Source organism: Lampetra fluviatilis, chromosome 42 (genome assembly GCF_964198595.1).
Source record: "Lampetra fluviatilis chromosome 42, kcLamFluv1.1, whole genome shotgun sequence".
NCBI classification, from domain to species: domain Eukaryota; kingdom Metazoa; phylum Chordata; class Hyperoartia; order Petromyzontiformes; family Petromyzontidae; genus Lampetra; species Lampetra fluviatilis.
The window spans coordinates 8,174,362-8,196,376 of NC_136316.1; the positions used below are offsets into that span (position 1 = coordinate 8,174,362).

General features: G+C 50.9%; 1 protein-coding gene across 3 annotated transcripts in view; it reads left to right on the plus strand.

Annotated features, from left to right (window-relative positions):
• The window catches only part of LOC144946689 (neuropilin and tolloid-like protein 2), a 69,223-nt gene extending 54,440 nt beyond the window's left edge, over positions 1-14,783 (plus strand). For 2 of the 3 annotated variants that reach the window (XM_078875777.1, XM_078875779.1), the window contains 3 exons: positions 384-497; positions 1,580-1,909; positions 9,736-14,783. In XM_078875777.1, the coding sequence (XP_078731903.1) occupies positions 384-497; positions 1,580-1,909; positions 9,736-10,718 (1,427 nt within the window). In that variant the 3' untranslated portion in view covers positions 10,719-14,783. The remainder of the gene's footprint in view (positions 1-383; positions 498-1,579; positions 1,910-9,735) is intronic. The other variant, XM_078875778.1, reaches the window with a different exon arrangement.
• Positions 14,784-22,015: the final 7,232 nt, after the last annotated feature.

Genomic DNA, 22,015 nt, shown 5'->3' on the forward strand with positions numbered 1-22,015 from the left:
GAACCCACGACATCTTATCTACCAGGCGAGGTAGTTAACATCTCGCCACCGTTATATCCAACAGCTAAGTTTGGTTGCGAGATTTGTTCTTAAACTCACAAATGAATGAGCTAAAACACGAATTGGCATGTTAAATGTTTGTACACACAACACATTTAATTTATTTAGCTATGTCAGGTAGTGGAGGGTGCCATGACACAAATTTGGCCAGACCACTAAGTGGCCTAAAAAAAACGAATCTATTGTGAGTCATCGTAACATTGGCTACGAAACGAAAATGCATTACTTGTCAAGAGGTTTCTGTCGTTGGTTGGGTCTTTTGCTTTTCTCGTCTCATCTAAGTGTCCTCCTCACCCCCCTTCCCTCACCATGCTGGTTACCAGCCCCGTGCGATGGCAGCATGTTCTTCTGCCACAGCAACATGTGCATCAACAGCTCGCTTGTGTGCAACGGCGTGCAGAACTGCGTCTACCCTTGGGACGAGAAGCACTGCAAAGGCACGTGCACGCACACACACACCCTGGTAAATGCGTGTACAAAGACAAAGATCTCCCATATAGCCTTTTCAGGCTGTTGGAGGCATGTGCTGTTAGCGAGTAGCACCTATGAAGGCCCGGTATGGCGCACGTGGGAATGGTGTGACCAGAATCATGCCTGGCCACTTTTGTCTCCCCAGTGCTGATGTATGCACGTATGTTGAACTTCTGTCACACCATACGTAGCCAACCATGCTAATCGGAGGTGCGGGGAAGGACAACAAACTAAACACAAAAAGCTATTCTAAAGAAATGAGTTTTCAATCTAGATTTAAAAGTGCATAGCTCCAATGGCTTCCTAATATCGGAAGGAAGATCGTTCCAGATGGTCGTAGAAGCACATCTGAAAGCGAATGCTGAGGTAACCATCTTTGTTCGATGGCTAGCCAAAAGTCGCTGCTGCGAGGATGAGTGTAGTTCGCGTGATGGTTTATGCTCCTTGACGAGATCAGCAAGGTATTGTAGTCCATTTGTGGTAAACAGTTTGTGTGGAATGAGTGCAACCTTAGAAAAATGTTTGTTGACACACTCCGCCTGGTACTAATTTACGGCTGAGTCAACCTAGGTGAGGCCCAGGACTGGTTCAGATATTCATCACTATGTTAGCCGTAGCTGGGATATTAACTTTGTGTTCGTAGCGCAGTGCGCAAACCTTTGTACCACCTCTCGTGATCTGCAGTGTGGTGGCTATAGCCTCAGGCCCTCATTTAAGCCCTCCGTTTCACGTTGGAGTAACAGCTGAGCGATGGAAGCCATCAGAATTATTTTAGGATTTTCGATTACATCATTCATACAATTTTCCACAGCTAAACCTTGGAACAAAAATGTGTTTTGTTTAAAAATGAGTATAGCGAGTGATTTACGTTTGATGAATTTACATTTGTAAATTTTACACCGATAAATAAAGGAATAAATGTTTGTATGATTTATTTTGCAATATGTAATAGCGCACATACTTTGGGCCATTCCCTGCAATCAGTCTTGGGGCCCCCTCATAACCTTCACCACGGCCGTGTCCGTGCCTCCTTGTTTCCTCTTTGCAGAGAAGCGCAAGGGCAGCCTCTTCCAGCAGATGACAACCACCAACGGCACGCTTATCGGCGTCTGCTCGGGCCTCGTGGTGGTGCTCATCGTGATCTCCGTCTACGTGCAGCTCAAGCAGCCGCGCAAGAAACTTCTCCCGCAGCGTGGGACGAGCGCAGGGGCCTGCGGCGGTGCCGCCAGCGGCTCGGGCAGCACTGATGCCGCCTGCCTGCAGGAGGTTCTGGAGCCCCCCCTCTACGACCTCTTCTCCACTGCCAAGCCCAGTGGGGGGCCGGCACGTGACGGCAGAGGGGACGGCGCACGCAACCATGGCACGGGCACGCTGACCGGTGCGTCTGTGTAGCGCTCACGTGTGTTGGTGGGTGCGTGTGTGTTGTGGGGAGCGGTAGTGTAGCAGTTAGAGCACTGTGCTACGAACCCGGTGACCCGAGTTCAATTCCCGCTCTAGACCAACACCAGTCCTGGGCCTCCTCTAGGTCGATTCAGCCTCAAATGAGTACCTGGTGCCATATATCTAGAACGCCATGAGGGATACAAAGGCAGTGGGGCGTGGTGCTGGCCACCCACCCCCTCGTGTGATGCGCCAGCCTTACCCACTCACTCGTCCATTCACCCACTCGTCCACCCACCCACTTGTTCACCCACCCACTTGTCCACCCACCTACTTATCCTCCCACCCACTCGTTCACCCACCCACTCGTCCTCCCAAACACTCATTTACTCACTCACTTGTTCCCCAACTACTCGTTCACCCACCCACTCGTCCACCCACCCACTTGTTCACCCATCTACTCGTTCACCCACCCATTTATCCAGTGCCGTCACAGCCCGGCTGTGAGCAACTTGGCTGTAAAATATTTTCAGCACAAAGCAGCGGCTGCTTGTTTATTTAAAAAAAAACGCACCCACACGCTCACACATGCGCTGCTAGAAGGCAGCGTGAACTGCCCACACTCGACCTTATTTGCATCCCAGGGCTTTTTGACATCTGTGGAGATAATTCACTGCTGCGCCAGATATTAATGAGGGGCGACAGTCATCGCAATCTGAAGGCGGTTTCTCTCGCTCTGCTCCTGTGTGTGTACGTGCGTGTCTGCATGCATGTGTGTGTGCCCGTGGGTATCACGGTGGGCGGCTCCTAGTCTATGGAGTTTTAGCGCAGTAGTTGTCGCAACTGCGCTACAAACCCGGCAACCCGGGTTCGAATACAGTTTACGACCAATAACAGTGGCGAATATTTGAACTGGTCCTGGGTCTCCCCTAGGTCGACTCAACCTAAAATGAGTACCTGGTGCGGTGTGTAAACATCAGAGACAAAAGTCGTGGTGCTGGCCACTCACCTGCTCGTGTGCCCTGCCAGTCTGAATATGTGCACGCGGACAGCACTTTCCCCAACAGTCTGTTAAGGCTATATGGGGGTTCTCTGTCTTTTGGATGCAAGTACAGTATATGCAGACAGATAATTATCATCATCATACTCTCTGCCGAGTGTGACGATGAGGATTTGAAAAATGCCGTCATTTAGGCATCCGTCAAAAGGTTTCTTCAGTGAAAAATAATAACCAACCAATCACGACCAACAGATCACTCCATGAAACGTTCGTGCCAGCTCTCCAGGCCAGTTCATGCCCTCCCATGAACCAACTCGCAAAGCATGCCTTTTATTTTATGACTGTTCTTGAATCGCTCAGTATTGTGCAACGTTCGGTTCACCAGTTAAAAACCGAATGACAGACAAGCAAAAATATATACCTTTGAGTAAAATAACGAGTACTGTAGTAGGCCGGTACGTGTGTGGCATTGGTTCAGTAATGTATCTCCCAGTCATCCCAGTGAGTGTGTGTATGTTGAACTGATTTCGCACCGTACATAGCCAACAGTGCTAATCAGAGGTATGGGGAACGACAACAAACTAAACACAAAAATCAGTTCTGAAGAAATGAGGTGAACTCTTGCCAGCCAGTCTTCCATACATCACATGGTCTTATAGTGCGCCGAGCCTTGCACAAGCACCATAGTGGTGTAGTAGTTAGGCCACTGCGTGCCAAACCCATTGGCCCGAGTTACATTACTGGCTACGGCCAATAGGAATTATCTGAACGGGTCCTGAGTCTCCTCTAGGTCGACTCAGTCTTGTACCTGATGTGGTGTAAAAACATCACTGCTAGGGTGACAAAGGTGGCCAGCAGTAGTGCTGGCCATACCACTCTCTCATACACTGATGCTCACGCACAGCACTTGCTCCAGCAGCCTAATTCACGTTTTCTCTGGGTTATAAGACATTCCGGAAAGTAAGACTAAGACGCACCCCAAACTTGTACCCGGTAGCAATAATGTAAAGAACAGCTGGTCTCACACACACACTCGCACCTACTGGCTTATAATTGAGTCTTATTAATGTGGAGAATATCGTAGATGCATGCTTATTAGTAATTGCTCCTGACAGAACTTTCTCCAACAGTCTATAATTCTATAAGCTAAACAGGCGATTGTTGCCTGTGTGTCTGTGTCTTTTGTGGATACAGCAGTGTGTGTGTGTGTGAATGCATTCACGCTAGTTTATTGCTTGCCCTGCAGAGTAATGCATTCCGTATTCTGTTCCACCTCTGCACGGCGAGGAAGTATATGCTCAAGGCCTCCCTGCAGCATGCAATCAACCACAGTCCATTACAGGGCACGCCGCCATGAGCCTGGCGTGCCTGGAGTGTAAAGTGTGGCCACACCAATATGCAAAGGCAACATTGGAGCGACCTTACCCAGCGACAGCGAGATCCACAAAGTCGGCGTCAAAGTCGTTTACTTTACGCACACAAAAGCTGGGCGGCGTTCATCTCCAATGGATGGCAGTCCTGATGCCAGCGGTGGATATTACACGTTCCCATGGCAGGCAGTGAGAGTCTATCCAAAGAGTTATCGCTTCTTGGCTTCCTACAAAAAAGTTTTACAGTACTCGTTTTATTGACAGGAGACAGACAATGATAATTCTATGATATTTTCCTTGAACAGGAGTTGAACGTGTGACCTCCAAGGTAAATTATTACAATAATATAATTATTATGTTTATACCGAGTAGAGTCTCATAATCTCTAAACCTTTAAAGTAAGTTAATAATTTAAATACTTAACCAAATCATATCTATATATTTTTTTCAGTCTTTTTCACAATTTAAGTCTCTTCTCTAGGTTATGAAATAAAATAACAAATAAAACTCCATTAATAAAATCTCACAGAGCAGTGCAACTTCATTTCATCACTAAAGGGTTGCGCCAGAGATTTTCCCAGCGAGTGTGGGGAGACGCAACAGGGGGGTGCTCCATCCATTAGCGCCATGGGATGCATGTTCACCACGTGGCCGCCAAACCGATATTTCGATTCTCAGAGCTGGAAATTAGATTAATGCAGCAAAATAGAAAATGTATGTATGTTGAACTTATTTCGCACTGTATGTAGCTAACCGTGCGAATCGGATATGCGGGGGAAGAACACCAAACTAAAGACAAAAAACAAAAAAGTAACTTTATACGTCGGAATTCACGACCAATATAATCATTCATAATTAGTTTCTGCCGGATTAGATCATGTAGGTGTCATGTAAAGAAAAGATAATTAAAGATCGTCTAGATATGATTAAAAGATTGACATATATATATAAAACAATATCGGCATCATGCCTACGCGATCTAACCCAAGGAAAACGATTATATTTTTGTACAGCCATTGTGGTGACTTCAGCATCCTCCCTGCTGCACTGGACAAGCCGGGTTGATCGTGGGCAGCAGCTCAGTTGGCGATTAAAATCCAGGCTCCCAGGGGTGCCGGCTCAGCTCCCTGACCTCTGAACCTGCTCGGCCGCCCACCCGGCCACCCGGCCACCCGGACGCCCGCCACCGATCCCTTTTCTTGGGAATTTCTTACATTTCAGAGAAAACCCAGGCACATGGAGATCCATGTCCAAATTAAGCACTCAAATTTCACGCAGATATCTCACGACAGCCCTGTGTCAGGACCTTGTTTAAAAGAGGGGGCACGGATACAAGAACTCTGGGGGGTTGGGGAGGAGGGGGCACGAGCACAGTCAACGTTAATCAAGCTATAAACAAACATTAACCGCCGAATAGAAAGAGTAACTCTAGGATGTGCTTTTGTCCACCGTACATTCTGCTCTCGCCCTGTCTCTCTCACCCACCCTGCGTGTGTAAGGAGAGGCTGCGATGCCCGTCACGTGAAATCGTCCCAGCTTGTGCATGTTGCCCAGCATCCCCCCCCCCACACTACCGCAGACAGTTTGTCTATCGCTGCACGATGCTTGAAAACAAACAAACAAACAGGGGGGCTTGGTTACCCTTCCCACCGACACTGGGGGAAGGGGGAAAGGGGACCCCCAGCATCCATGGGCGACGACGCAACAAAGCCCTTTCCTCTCCCCGGATCTCGGCGGTGGAAAAACTCATTACGCGCGGGGCCACACTCAATTAGCGAGAAAACACAGCACCTGCAAAGCATCTTGCGGGATCATGAGATAGTCTATTCATTAGTTTGATTGACTGAAAGCCCCCCTCACTCCCTCCCCCCACCCCGTGCAAGTCAGCGTTTGTGTTCGTCGCTGAGAAAGACTTGGCTCTGTAGCTCTGAAACGATCGGCACAATAATGCTGACGAATGGATGCAGATGAAAGGAGGCAAGGGAAAAGCCACTCTAGCACAAACCTGGCAGGATGAATGAGCACGCTGGGGTTGGCTTTATGTTTGTTTGTGTTTGTTGAAGAATGTTGGAGATATTGTGGCAGTGTTTGCCTGAATCTGAGCTGCGTGGGTAACTTTTTCAAAGTAGTTGGTATCTGAATGACTTATTAATTGAGGTTTTAGAAGTAATGTAAATTAGTTATGAATTTGTGCCCTTTATTTATCCTGGAAAGCCTCGGAGAAGCACGATTCTCCTGCAGGAATGTCCTGCTGGGGATTTTGGGCCAATTTATATTTTCAAGTAACATAATCCATTTCTTTGAAAGTATTGGTATCAGATTATTTTTGTATGCAAATTATCAGTTTCCCTCAAGGTTAACAGGCACTTTAGTTGGAGAATGTTTTAAAGTATAAATAAATGTAACTTTTTATTTATGTATGGAGAAGGGCTGTTGCCCAAAATGTCGCTCGTATAGATTTTTCCCTGCAAATGTTATTGACAAATGTTGACTTTTTCCTATATTTTCAAATCATACCCCTAATACACTTATTTTTCTCATCAATGTCGCTACGCCTTAACACCATAGATACAGAATCATTTTAAACAGGTGTAGTGAGTTCAATGAGACGTAGACGACGTAGTCGGAGGCACACTTATTTATTATAACTTTACACTCAGCACAGGCCAATGTATACAACACTTGAAGGGGTAACGGCCCCTTCACCCGTCTAACAGGGAGACCCCACTAACACTAGCCCGGCTAGCCTGCTCCCAGGTCCTCCACTCGAGAGCTAGGGGAGGCTAGCTGATCCAGCTCTGGCCAAGCTAGGATCACGGCACCCTTAGCCAACCAGACCGGCTCTTACAAGAGCATCGGCTCTGGGCTCTCGGGGCCACGCCACTGGCTTGCCCTGGTCTGTTCTTAGAAGGACAGCGATCCAGGGGAGTCCCAGGGCCTATCTAGCCGGTCTTCAATCTTCACTGGTTAAGCTGAATACTGAACCCCGAGCCCACCGGCTCACCGCCTTATATAGCAACTCCCCCCCGAGGGGTGGGGCCGTGGGGGATCACAGCGCCGTTACAGCCCCCCAGGGCTAACCGATGCGGACGTGGATGTAGGCATCCTTCCACCTTGTCTGTTTGTTCGCCCTCCCGTAACACCCCTACATGGGGGGGGGGGGGGGGGGGTGATGTAGGGGTGTTACGGGAGGGCGAACAAACACACAAGGGGTGGTTACCCCCGCACGCGGAAGGATGCCTACATCCACGTCCGCATCGGTTATCCCTGGGGGGCTGTAACGGCGCTGTGATTCCCCACGGCCCCACCCCTCGGGGGGGAGTTGCTATATAAGGTGGTGAGCCGGTGGGCTCGGGGTTCAGTATGCAGCTTAACCAGTGAAGAGTGAAGACCGACTAGATAGGCCCTGAGATTCCCCTGGATCGCTGTCATTCTAAGGACCGACCAGGGCAAGCCAGTGGCGTGGCCCCGAGAGCCCAGAGCCAATGCTCTTGTAAGAGCCGGTCTGGTTGGCTAAGGGTGCCGTGATCCTAGTTTGGCCAGAGCTGGATCAGCTAGCCTCCCCTAGCTCTCGAGTGGAGGACCTGGGAGCAGGCTAGCCGGGCTAGTGTTAGTGGGGTCTCCCTGTTAGACGGGTGAAGGGGCCGTTACCCCTTCAAGTGTTGTATACATTGGCCTGTGCTGAGTGTAAAGTTATAATAAATAAGTGTACCTCCGACTACGTCGTCTAGGTCTCATTGAACTCACTACACACCTATTTGATGACCTCTGCTTTCACATCATTATCGTCATCACCTATGAAGGTCGACATCGTACACGAGGGGGTGGGTGGCCAACACCACGCCCGACAGCCTTTGTCTCCCTCGTGGAAATCTTTACACACCACACCAGAAACTCATTTAATGCGGAGTCGACCTAGGGGAAGCCCAGGACCGGCTCAAATAATCTTTGCTGGTGTTGTCCATGAGCGAGAATCGAACTTGGGTCACCGGGTTCGTAGGGCAGCACGCTAACCACACACACACATACACACTTGCATGTGAGAGACACGAGTTAGGAAACGCGCACAAAGGAATAAAACGCACCCAGGCCAGATAGGAATTTCAAAGCTTCCAAACTGCCAATAAAGACGACGTACGCTGCCACTGTTTCATGATATGTGGTTCCAGGATTGGCCTCATCAGCCACCTGAGTACACACACAAATCCTGACCATCATCGCTGTCGACGGAGGACCATTGTACTATACCTCGAGGGATCCCAGATGATGATTATGACGAACCGCACGGCTTCCAAACTCCCATCACTTTTAAGCTGCTCTGGCATTTTTCTCGGCTGGAAATTTTGCTACACAGCACGGCTGCTCCACAGCACAAGACATGCTGTCCCCTGCCCTCTTGGAAATACCCAGACTGCTTTGCGTGAAAACTAAATAAGAACGTTGAGTTTGATAAATAGCATCGTCGTTCTTGAAAAGCTATATCTCACCATCACTGAGGAGCCACAGACGAGCTGCAGGACATCAGCCAGGCAGTGAGCCAGCAATACCAAAAATTGCCCAAGCTCTGTGTTCCTCTATATTAAGGTGTTTTGACCAATTAACGAGTGTTCATACATGTGGGAGGAAACCAGAGCACCCTTATAAAACCCACGGGTACGAGGGGACAACACTCTATCCCATACAGAAGGGACAGACGATATTAGTGTGCACTTTACTGTATCGCCTTCTCCTGGGTCGAGCCAGGGGAACGGCATCTCCTCGACGCCCATGGGATGTTGAACTTATTTTGCACCGTACATAGCCAACCATTCTAATCGGAGGTGCATGGGAAGGACAACATACTAAACACAAAAAGCAGTTAGAAATTAGTTTTAAATCTATGTTTTGAAATACATTGCGCAAGTGGATTCCTAATATCAGAAGGAAGAGTGTTCCAGACGGCCACAGAAGCGCTATACAAAAGCTGCAAGTTTGCGTGGTGGTCTATGCTCCTTGACGAGATCAGTGAGGTATTGTGGTTCATTTGTGGCAAGCACTTTGTGTGCAATGAGTGTAACCTTATAATGTGTGGGTAATTGCACAACATTTGTGCGGTGATCCACCAACCCTTGCTGACTCCACAATGCTGGATTACAGGGCATGTGCAGCATAGCCACTACCATCACCACCCCGGCCGTGTGGCTGTGATGTCACTGCACAAGAGTTGGCGGATGTTGGCAACATTCTCGAGTAATTATCACGGGTAAAGCTGAAAGAAAGGAAGGCCACGATCGCTGACATCTTTTAGAAAGGACGTGGCTCATAGAGAGTGACTCTTTAGAGCCCTCCTCTGGTGGAGAGTCCCATTGTGCCAACAGTGACGCGTCCGAGCGAGCGAGCGTTTATAGGTTCTAGCACCTTTATCTTTCGTCCATTGGCACGTCCTGACTAACCCCCTCTCTCGCCCCGCCCAAGGCTGCCGGCACGACTCCGTCACCATGTTGCATGGCCAAGCATCTTCCTCGGCCGCTGGCGCCTTCGCCGAAACCTTCACCACCATTGGCGGTGGCGGAGCACAGGCGGGCGCGGCGTGTGAGCGCAGAGAACTTCGCCGGTGCGCGTCGCTCACGCGTTGCGTGCACGAGCACCACTGCGGCTCCGGCCGGCCGGGCACCCTGCCCTCCTCCTCCTCGACCGCGGTGGCCGGTGGTGGCGGCGCTGCGTGCATGGCCCGCAGCACGCTTAGCTTGCGCGACCTGCTATTGCGCCAGGACGCGCCGCACATGTGCACTGCATCGGGGGTTGACTGCGGTCACGTCGACCGCCGGATGGCGTGCAGTGGCGGAGGAGGCGGCAGCAACAGCGCGAGCGTCAGCGGCAGCAGCAGCAGCGGAGGCGGAGTCCGAACAGGCGGAGGATTTGGGGTTCACGCCGCCCACCGGCTGCCTGGCAGCGCCATGCAACAGCACCACCACCATCACCACCATCAACAAGACCTGCTGCACCACCAAGATCTCCACCACCACCACCAGGACCTGCTCAGCCAGGAGTTTCTTCACCACCAAGACGTCCACCAGCACCACCATCATCACCACCAGCAACAGCAGCATCAGCAAGACCTTCACCAACATCACCACCAGCAGCAACAGCATCATCATCATCGGCCGCACCACCACCATCACCACCACGAGCAGCAGCAGCACCAGCAGCAGCACATGGCACTGTCGGCGCACTCGCTGCACTCGTTTCAGTCGCCGGGGGCAAGCGGGCCCGCCGAGGGCCGTGGCCGCAAGAGGATATTCACGGTGAAGCGCGGCCTCCCGCTCCCGCCCCACCGCGGCGACCCGGCGGGCGACCCCCGCGAGACGGAGGTGGACGACGAGAGCGAGTGCGAGTGTGACGAATGCTCATGTGAGTGTGACGGCCCCGTGCTGCGCTCTGCCTCTATCCACTTTTAAGCTGCGGCAAACGCCGCCGTTGTGGTGGCGCTGCTCGACTCCTCGTTCTCCGCAATTCCGTTATCCGCACGCGTGGACGATGATCGCCACGTTTTTTTTTATTATTAATCACTTTTTTATGGTGGTGGTGGTGGTCCTGGTTATTGGGTGGCTTTGTAAACACCGGGAATGAAAAGTAGCCACGGATCTAATACTGCCATGGTCAGAACCCTAACTAACTAACTAACCGACTAGGCAAACCAGTCTCAAGTATTAGCCCCTATTCTGACCATAACCAACTAGGCAACCTGACATTATTACTAGCCTTACCAGTGACCATAACGCTAACCCAGTGACCAACCAAATGCTAGCCCTAACCAAATAGCCAACCAGACACCAGTACTCGGTCTTTAACTGACACCCTAACCCCACCATTCACAATTCGTCAGACCTTACCGCAGTTCACGGTGCAGTAATGGCCCTCAGAGCTCTGCGCTTTGAGCTTGTCGGCGTACCATCCCTTCAGAACAGATAAAAATGAGCACCACTTTGTGAAAATTCAAAGGGTGGTTCCCTCGAGAGAATGGCCCCTACCACAGGAACGTGGGCTTTCCACCACTGGCTCTGAGCACTGCACAGTGTTCGTTTGAGCAGGGAGAGGTGACCGGTTCACTATGAGATCAGATTGCTGTGCCGGCACTGAAGAGAACCTGGGTTCGAATCCAGGTTGCAGTCGCCCATGATTTAGCTGGCTTCTCACATGTAGCGGGTTGGTGTTCTCAAACCAGTCATCAATGGCTGCACTGAAAAAAAATCATACTAATTTAGTTTTGGCCTTAATTCGACTAAATTCCAGCTCTGACAAACGAAAATATGCTGCCCGCCTCTTGCGGATAACGAGGTTACTTCAAGACATTTGGGAAGCAGTTCTGCGAGCCCTCCTGCGTTACCGTTCTCTCATGCGGGGACTGTTCCCCTGCTCTGCAAGACTTCGAAATGACGTCTCGTGATACGACACCGAGAGCACAATCACGATAGGTGGGGTGGGGGGGAAGACAAAATTTAATACAAATGTAATTAATTTGCTAATGGTTTGTGGCTTGAATAACGTCACCCATCGATGGCTTTACTTGAACTGAACAACTCTAGCTCAACTGTATCACTCACGCAACAGGCTTTAGCTATTTGCCCCTGCAATATGCAAATTATCAAATTTTAATTTGTCTTCGTTGCTAGGCAACAGAGATGAGCGCTGCCACGTCGCGCGCCAGAGCTCACGGGACACTTCGCCTTTTGACTCCCGAGTCTGCTAATTAAAATCCTTCCCTATTTAATTTTATCAGTTTTTGTTTTGCGACACCAAAACATCCGATAATAGAAAGGGAAAAAAACTGCTTGGATATCAGCCGTTTACAAATCCCCACAGTGTTTTAGTTCAAGGCCTCGCATCGTAACATTTGATCTCCGACTGATTCCAAGCTCAGTGAAACTGCTCTGACAATGTGACGCGGTGAAGTAAAGTGAATCGGACAACACCGCACAATCACATCAATGCCTGTGGCTCCTCGGTGGCCGTGCTAGGCTCAAGCAAACCAAGCAAAAGAATCAGGGCACAAGTAGCACAAGGTGCCCTCCAATCATGGTATCGTCGCGGCGAATCTTTCCATGGCCTAGCCCCATCTTATATTGCCTCTCTCATCTCCTTGTATGTCCCCTCTCGTCCCCTTCGTTCCCAATGTTCTGTCTCTCTCTCTCTCTCTCGCTGTCCCTCCTCCTCCTCTCCGTGCCCAGTCCCATTTTCGGTTCTTTTCCCTCCTTGCACTTCTCCACTGGAATCTACTTCCCTTGTACATAAAGCCTCAACCCCTTCTATATTGCCCATTCTCTTCCCTCCCCTCGTCCCTCCACTCCTTCCCGTCCCACCCCTCCCCTTTCGTGATCCCTAAATACCTTGCTGTCACTCCTCAATCCTTGTAGCACGCCCCTGTCATTTAAATAACTTTTTTGTCACCGTTTTTGTATCAAGCGCCTTGAGTGAAGGCGCTCTATAAATATCAATTCCATTAGAATAAAATATGATTGGAAATTATATCACGAAATCATTGCTATCCTGTTTTGCATCACTCTGCTAGCTCACTACATTCCCATTCCAAAGCCTGCATTTCCATAGCTCTTCTGTCATCTCACCAGGAGTCTATAATTCCGAAAGGGGGGCTCTAGAAATAAATTCTGCTTTAGACCCCCAATAGGCCACCTCCACCACTGCTGCTTCATTTGATAGAGAATCTCTGCTTCCAGTGCACAAGTGCTGGATAACATTTAGTGTGTGGTACATATAGCGCAGGGCTGTGGTTAGAGAGCTCAACTCGCAATCGGATAGGTTACGAGTTAAAATCTCACTCGGGGGTGGGGGGAGGGGTTGGTTCAGTTCATCATCATCTTTAAAGGGTTTATAAAACCCATGATCCCTAAAGGGTTTGTGGAAAGTCAATCAGCAGTGGTCATCCTATGGACAGACTGGCACTTGCCATGAGAATGTGCAATATCCAACACTGGGTCAGAGCAGCAGATGATGAGTGATACCAATCCCATCGATTCATTGAGCAGGGAGAGACTGCCCTTTGACTTCTCTATATACAGTAATTTATACAATTTTGGACATGGGCGGAGTTTGCGGGGGGGGGGGGGGGGGGCAACGCCCCACCCAAACTAAACATTTTATTCGTTTATTTTCAGTAGTTTACAATGATGATAAAAAAATTTCACTATATGCACCCGAGATTCCTAATGTGAGGGACAAAGCGAACAAGGCCCCGCCCAAATATAGAAGTCAAACTCCGCCTATGATTGTGGATCATTTCAGATTCACGAATCAAATGTCATCGGATCACCCTGACCCGATTAGTAATATGATTTCATACAACATAATGAATAATTTTAGATTACTGATCACAGACTGCATTGGTTAATCTGCTTACGGTAATGTGGCAATTGTAACTCGTTATTGTTGGCTGCCGTCTCAAATACGATGGCTGAGAGTTAGGGGGGCACATCCACATATTGCATCCAGACTGCTTAAAACAGCCGGAAGCGAAGTGACGAGACAATTTTTTGATTGAAAAAAATGTTTTTGCTCAGTCTTAATCATAATTACGTACGGCCCAGATGTCAATCGACTGCTGGATGAAGGCCTCCCGTCGCCGTTGCCGGTGACAGGAGTTTGATCATACTTCACCACAGCTCCCACCGTTGGTGACGGTGGGAGTCACCGCAGCTTGGAGGACCGGACCAGGTGTCACCACTGGTGTTAGCCATGTCCGGAAATGAAACTCTGGTCGACGGGTTTGTGACGCAGGGCACCTGCCTCCTCTCCACCTGCAGTTCTGATGCAGTGTCCAAATATCTTGCAGTTTCCCGGGCACACACCACGTGTGTAGCCACACACCACTGCAGACAAGAGGAGTTGTACTGCAATATTACCGTATTCTCAAGATTTGAAGATGCTCCCCCCAAACTTTTATCCGTTTAAATCTAGATTGAAAACTCATTTCTTTATAACTGCTTTTTGTGTATCGTTGTCCTTCCCCCGCACCTCCGATTAGTAGGGTTGGCTACGTACGGTGCAAAAAGTTCAGCATACATACAAACTTGTGTCCCCTGTCAATAAAGTAAGACAAATCTGGTCACCACGCACGAACACATCTACCGAACCATAATACGCACCCCAAAATTATGTTTGGATATACAGGGGGGGAGTGTGGCATGATCCAGAGAATACGGTAATTCCAGTTCCTTTGTCTCCTCAGAAACGCCTCCCTGAGTCTCAAGATCAATTGCCAGGAGGGTCCTGCATTTGGGATATGTCTGACGAATTGCTATTAATGTCTTGCATTTTCTATTTATTTTGCACGTGGGAAGAAACCGGAATGCCCGGAGAAAATCTACACATGCAAGAGGAGAGTAGTCGAACACTGTACCACGCAGATAGCGCATCTGCAGCCTATTCGTTGTACTATACCGCCTCCTTACTGGAGTCGCCTTTGGGGGCGAAGTTAAACCTCGTCAGGATCGTGAATTGTCGAGGGGCGGGAGGGGAAGGGTGGTATGTGAGGGGCGGGGGATGTTGATTTTTCATATTGACTAAGAATTTTTATCCGCTGGGAAACCCGTTTTAAAACCCGAGATGTGCGTTTAAAATAAAAGTATGCGTCGCAGTACACAATTAACTTCAAATAAGCAAAAAATATGCAAGAGTAACTTTGTACGTGGGATAATACGTTCTTTTCGAAAATGCAATAATGTTAATGTTGTTGAGTCTTATTTCTCGTGTTTTTGTGTGTGGCTTGAAAGTTCATTAAAATTACAAATATTTAAAAAGCCCTTGGTCATTTTATCACTCGAACGAATCTAACTCCAACACTTTTCGGACTGTGGTGTTCAACCCGTGTGTATGGACGCCCGCCCCCACCCTCACCAACTCCGACCACTGGTCCTACCGCGATGGAGACCACACTTCTAGCGCAGGGTTGCTCAGGAAAACCAATTTGGCCGCTAAAAGGGCCTCGTTTCACTGTGCAACGATGCGCAAGAGGGTGATTCCAGCAGCCCAGGTCTGCAAACTAATGCCGTTGTGATACATGAAGAATCTGGGTTTGGAAGGCAGTAAGATTGGTTTAAAAATCAAGCGATTTCACCGAACAAATGTGCATGTCAACGCACAAAGAGTGAAGCCGATTGTTGGGACTCGGTAACAGATTGTTGGGACATCAAGACGCCTCTTCACCAACCTGCAATAGTCAACATGAAGTATGGTCAAACAACCGACGTCGTGCGAGGACTTCACCCAGCAGCGGATTGCCAAAAGGCTGCATGCAAGTTACTATTTTAAGTCGTTCCACGGCACCAATGCTGCTTTGTGTGAGTGCGTCAAATGTAATAAACATGGTCATAGCGATAAAAGAGCGATAAGTGACTGACCGCCGCTGAGCGAGGTGATTGGAGTAAATCAGTGCGCAATATCTCATCAATCCACATGACCGCCTTACGGTAGTAGTAGCAGTCGTAAAAATAATAGCGAGTTGTATTTGATCGACCGGACTTTTGCACCGGAGCATCTCGGGGCACTTTATGCGCAGGAAGCAACGCACATGAAATCCCAACTCAACACATTTTAAAAGTAGATGTTTTTTTTCATTTCATGGAAATATAAATGGGATTTTTTATGAACGCTTGAGAATGTACCTATTAGAATTGATCAACGTCAATATATGCGCAGTCGCCATCATTGTTGATTTGGATGCATGCGTCGGTCTTCATAGCTCCAATGAGTCAGTAGTGGTTAAGTTTGTCGAAATGTGCACTTGAGCCGGCATTCATACGCACACGGTACATTACGTGTTAACGTTGCAACACGCAGATCAGGGAACGTGCCCAGGTTAAGGACATCGTCCAAATGGCTTAGGAAAGTAAACATTACGTAGGTAGTGCCGCATCGGTAACAAAGCACACCACGTTTGTCGATAGCACTGTGTGTGGCCTAAATAACAGGTGACGTTTTATGTACCTATTGAGTAACAGACAAAGCCTTCAATGATCGAAATAGTGTGGCTAACTAAACTCATTTGTATTAAAACTAAACGTATTGTCAGTGGTGCATTGCATTATGTGTAGACCTGTTGTAGTGACGTCAGGGTACTTCGCGATGCACGCCTGGGGGAATTTATCATTTCGGTGGGAAAAGAGAAGCTCGCTACAAATGTAAGCGCCAAGGGGACTAGAGTGACTGGCAACCATTTTCAAATCCTGAACCTGTTAAGAAGGTTTAGAGCAGTGTCGGCAACCAAATTACCAAGAAGAACCGTTATTTTCGTATTGGGAAAAAAACCCTCAACATTTCAAGAGCCACAATGCATGTGAATAACGTCATGAAGCAGTCCTTAAAGAGCCGCAAGGAACTCCAGAACCGCAGGTTGTCGACCCCTAGCTCTATATTCTTCCACGACGGTCAGACGTCAATACAGGACCCTCCTGAAAACGAATATTAGAACTCTAGTGTGGAGTTCCTGGGTAAAAGTGAAGTATTTTCATTACTGAAATTCGTTATCTGTAAAAATATGTTGTAACCTAGCCTTTTGCCCGTCCAGTGATTGGTGTATTTTAGTAAATCCGAAACTTGCAAGCAAAAATCAGACCATGACGTGATATTCATTGCATTAATTCGTGTGCAATTTGAAGGCCACAGTGACACAGACTTATTTCATTTAAAGGTTATAATCCCTTGTTCATCATGACGTCCTTTTTACTTTTATGTCTCAATAGCGTTACGGAGATCACGTGACGTGAGGGTTCTGCCTTTGTAGTGAGAGTTGTAAATTGACGCCGAGGAGGGGGGGGGGGAGGCGCCTTGCCCCCCCATGTGGAGTGACGTCACCCACTAATTATTATTAATGAAGGGCGGGAGTCCATGTGGAGCACGTCACCTGTTCATGATTATTAATGAGGGGGGCTGGCCGACGTGGAGTGACGTCACATGCGGGACACAGACATTCTTGACTCGTTATAGTAGTGTAGAGGTGTATTTGTAAAGGTGTATTGGCACGAATGGGTAACAAACACAAGGGGCGTGGTTATGGCCGTACACAGAGAAGGTGCTCACACCGACGTCCGCACCTGCATCCCCCACGCCCCCCCCCCCGGGGGGTGGGGGCGATTGCTATAAAAGGTGGTGAGCCGGAGGGCTCGAGGTCGAGTGTTAGCTTTAACCAGCGAAGATTGAAGACCAGCTAGAGTAGGCCCCGGAACTCCCCTGGCTCGCTGTCCTTGTCAGGGCCGACCAGGGAAAGCCAGTGGCGTGGCCCCAAGAGCCCAGACTGATGTTCTTATAAGAGCCGGTCTGGAGACTCAGGGTGCCGGGAATCCCAGCTTGACCAGGGCTGGGATTGATAGCCTCCCTTAGCTCTGTAGTGGAGGACCTGGGAGCAGGCTAGCCGGGATAGACGTTGGGTCTCCCTGTTAGACGGGTGAAGGGGCCAATACCCCTTCAAGTGTTGTGTATCCCCGGCTCTGTAAATACGTTGGTGTTAATAAATACGTGTGCCTCCAACGACGTCGTCCGAGCCTCCTGCAACTTACTACATCTGGTGTCAGAAGTGATAGTTCAACGATGGACACGCGAGGGACGACTCGTACCAGGGAGCCGGAGATGGAGGACACCTCGGCCGACTTGGCACCAGAGATGGCCGGAGTCGGATCCGAGCAGCCGGGGCCGAGTACACTAGCGCCGCAACGATAGGAAGGGTGGGGAGCGTCGGCCGAGGGACTTCGGCTGGCTCACTCCCGCCTGGTGGAGCTGCTCTACGCTGCGGCCGCCACGTTGGAGGAGATCACGCGGCTGGGGACTGGAGAAGCTGCACGGGGCGACGGCGGCCGACACGCAGCGCCGCTTCCCACCACCTCGACGCGGCTCGCGGTTCAAATTTCCCGCCATCGCTACAGTGGGAGCAGAGGGTGGGGCCGGCCTGCGTCAGGTGACCGCCGAGTGCCAAGCAGAAGCCGCAACGTCATCAACACCGGCCAGCGCGTCGCCAACGGAGCGACCGGCGATGCCATACACTCTGCCTGCCCACACTGTACCGAGAGCCGGGAACGACGGGGCGCGATCCACGACCACGGACGTCGCATTACAGCAGCGACTACCGCCTCTCAAAGAGTTTGTGGGTGAGGACGGGGACTGGGGTGGCTTCAGAAGACGGTTCCTCGCTCATCAGGAGATGGCGAATTGGACGGATGACGAAGCACTACGCGCGCTGCCGGCGATGCTCGACAATGACGCCCTGGCTACCCTCACCTCGGCGCCAAAGGAAAAGCGCGCCACGCTGCAGTTGGCGCTGCAGCTTCTGTCTGCTGTCTACGGCCCACCTTCGGACTGCAGGCAGTTGTTCCACAATCGCCATCGGGGCGCCAAGGAATCGCCTCTGGCTTTCCGAACGGCTCTCCTGGCCCTGGCGAAGGCAGCTTTTCCGCGGATGGACGAGGAAGGAGTGGACGCCATGGTGGCGGAAAAGCTGTTGCTGCTGGTGGACGAGTTGGACGTTGCCGTCTTGGCACAAGACGACACAGAGATGTGTTCCTTGCTGGTTGCGCGCCACATCCACGCGAGCTTGCGGTCCATGCGTCGCAAGGCCAGCAAGGGGGTGGCCGGCCATGCCATGGCGGCTACCACCCTCCCATCGGAGGAGGTCTGCGCGGTGGAGCGGCCGGGGGAGTGGAGATCTGCGGGACCACAGGCTCAGAACGGACCGAGCCGCCAGGAGCAGCCCAGGCCGTCTGGGGTGCTCACACGCTGCTACAACTGTGGCCTTCAGGGCCACGTGGCTTCAGGATGCCGGGCTCCTCGACGGCGCGGAGCGACGCCTCGTCCGGACGCCGCGCCGCCTCTACCCAAGCTTCAGCAGCAGAATACGGCGAGTCGTGGCACCTCACATGTTTGGCCTATGCACACACCTGTCACTCACTCACTCACTGAAACAAACAGGGGTCGCAAATCACCAGGTGTTGCGTCGGTGTGTTCCGACATGCGGCGGCCGCTCCAACCAGGGCAGTGGTCGGAGCTCGCCCATCGTGTTGTTGCCGCGTCGGCGGGGTCGTCCGTCGTGGTCGGTCACATTGATGGGGTTGAGGTGCGGGTTTTAATTGACACGGGGGCATCGGCGACTATTATATCTGATTTGATTTATAACATCCTTCCCGTTCAAAGCCGTCCTTTGCTCCTCGCTGGCGGTTCCGTGCCTGTTGGGGACGGACTTCTTGGCTAAAATGCCTATCCGTATATTGATCGACCAGGGTTGCATCGAACTCCCGTCAGGCCGACGTATAATGTTTTTGTCCTCCCCCGCTACTGAGCGTCGGGCATTTGCGACGGTGCAGGCGCTCGTGGCGAGGAGTGTACGCGTGCCACCGGGAGCTCAGATGCTTGTGCCTCTTAGGTTGCGTCGGCCGTTTGCCAAGGGAGTTGCGGATCGGGGGGTCCTGTTGGAACCATCTAGAGCCGGGGTCAATGGACCTGATTTGATAGCAGCTCAGACCATGGTGAAAGGGGACGGGGACCCCTTCATTGCGGTCCTTAATGTGGGATCGTGAACGGCCGTCGTTCCTCAAGGGACCGTGCTTGCGCATGCAACGCCGGCGCCCTGTGAGGAACCGGTCGTGGGTCAAGTGAGCAACGATCCTCCGTCGCGACCGCATTTGGACCGTGATGAAGGATGGCTGGATGCGCTTTGCGCGGGATCAGTGGACCTGTCCGACTCACAGCGTGAGAGCCTTCGAGTTCTCCTGCGCGAGTTTTCCGACGTTTTTAGTCAACACAAATTTGGTATTGGTTGTACTAAATTGCTGCGACACCATATTGACACAGGTGACAGCACGCCAATCCGCCAAAATCCTTTTCGGTTGAGTCCCGCCGAAAAGGAGCATGTCAAATTGGCCGTAGACGACATGCTAGCCGCAGATATTATATCCCCTTCCACCAGCCCTTTGGGGGCGCCGATCGTTTTGGTAAAGAAACACGATGGCTCGCTGCGGTTTTGTGTCGATTTTCGTCGCTTGAACAAAATTTCCGTAGCCGACGCATACCCGCTTCCTCGGATGGATGAATCGCTTGATGCCCTAGCGGGGGCGCGGTTATTTTCCACGTTGGATTTGCTTTCTGGATTCTGGCAGCTCCCTCTAGACGAGGAATCTCAACCTAAGACTGCTTTCCGTACACCGCACGGCCTTTTTCAATTTAACTGCTTGCCGATGGGGCTACATTCTGCGCCGGCAACTTTTCAGCGGTTAATGGAATTGGTCTTGGCAGGGTTGCAATGGGATTCGTGTTTAATTTACTTAGACGATGTCATCGTCTTTAGTAAAACATTCCATGACCACCTCCAGAGGTTGCGTGCTGTTTTCCTCAAAATGCGGGCTGCCAATTTAAAATTAAAACCGCAGAAGTGTCATTTGCTCCGCGAATTGGTGCAGTATTTGGGTCACATTGTCGGACGCTCGGGGATTGCCACGGATCCCGCCAAAACGAAATGTGTCAGCTCCTGGCCGACTCCCACCTCGGTGGGAGAGGTCAGGAGTTTCATTGGGTTCGCGTCGTATTACCGACGGTTTGTAGCTGACTTTGCTACAATTGCGAAACCCTTGCATGCTTTGACGTCCAAGGGAGTTAAGTTTCATTGGGGACCGGAGGAGGAGGCTGCTTTTCACTCCCTCCGGGATGCCCTGGTGGGGGCTCCGCCATTGAGTTACCCAGATTTTTCACAACCCTTCTTGCTCGATACGGACGCAAGCAACACGGGCATTGGGGGTGTGCTTTCGCAGCTCATTGGGGGCATAGAGCATGTGGTGGCTTACGGGAGTCGGGTGTTGTCTCCGGCGGAACAACGGTACTGCGTTACCCGTCGTGAACTGTTGGCGATCGTTTATTTCATTCAGCAGTACCGCCCATATCTGTACGGTCATTGTTTCACCGTCCGTACAGATCATGCGGCACTGCAATACGCCTTGCGGATTCAACAACCATCGGGACAGTTGTCTCGATGGTTGGAGATTCTCTAAGATTTCGATTTTGTCACCACATATCGTAAGGGCATCCGCCACACGAACGCTGACGCTCTGTCGGGGTTGCCGCCCACCTCCGAGTGCGCTTGCCTTTTGGGTTCGGGGCGTTGTAGACCTCCGAATGTGATCGCTGATTCGGTCCTTGCAGCCGCCGCCGATGCGCCTTCGACTTCGGGTCCTATCGAGCAAGAAGGGAGGGATTCCTTGCTGGGGTTGTCCGTGGCAGAGTGAGGACGCCTCCAAATGGAGGACACCTCCCTCCTCGCTTTGCACCATCGCATCGGGGGGGCTGGTCAGGGGGCGGAAAGATTTGACTCATGGGGGTTGTTCCAGGGGCTTTTAATGCACTGGGACGGGAGATCCCACCGCCACCGGCTGGTGGTGCCTTCCGCATTGAGGGGTAGAGTGGTGTGGGCTGCGCATGAGCGACTCCTTCACCTGGGGACTCACAAGACCCTTGCCATGCTCCAACTCAATTTTTCCTGGCCGGGCATGGCAAGGGACGTGGGCGATCTCTTGGGGTCGTGCACGCAATGCGCGCAGCGGAAACCACCGGCGAGGGGGTCCAACCCTCCGCTGCAGTCCATAAAGGTTTCCCGGATTAACGAGCTCATTGCACTGGATATTCTCGGGCCATTTCCCGCTACACCTAGGGGAAATAGGTACTTATTGACAGGGGTTGAATATTTCACGAGATGGCCTATGGCCTGGCC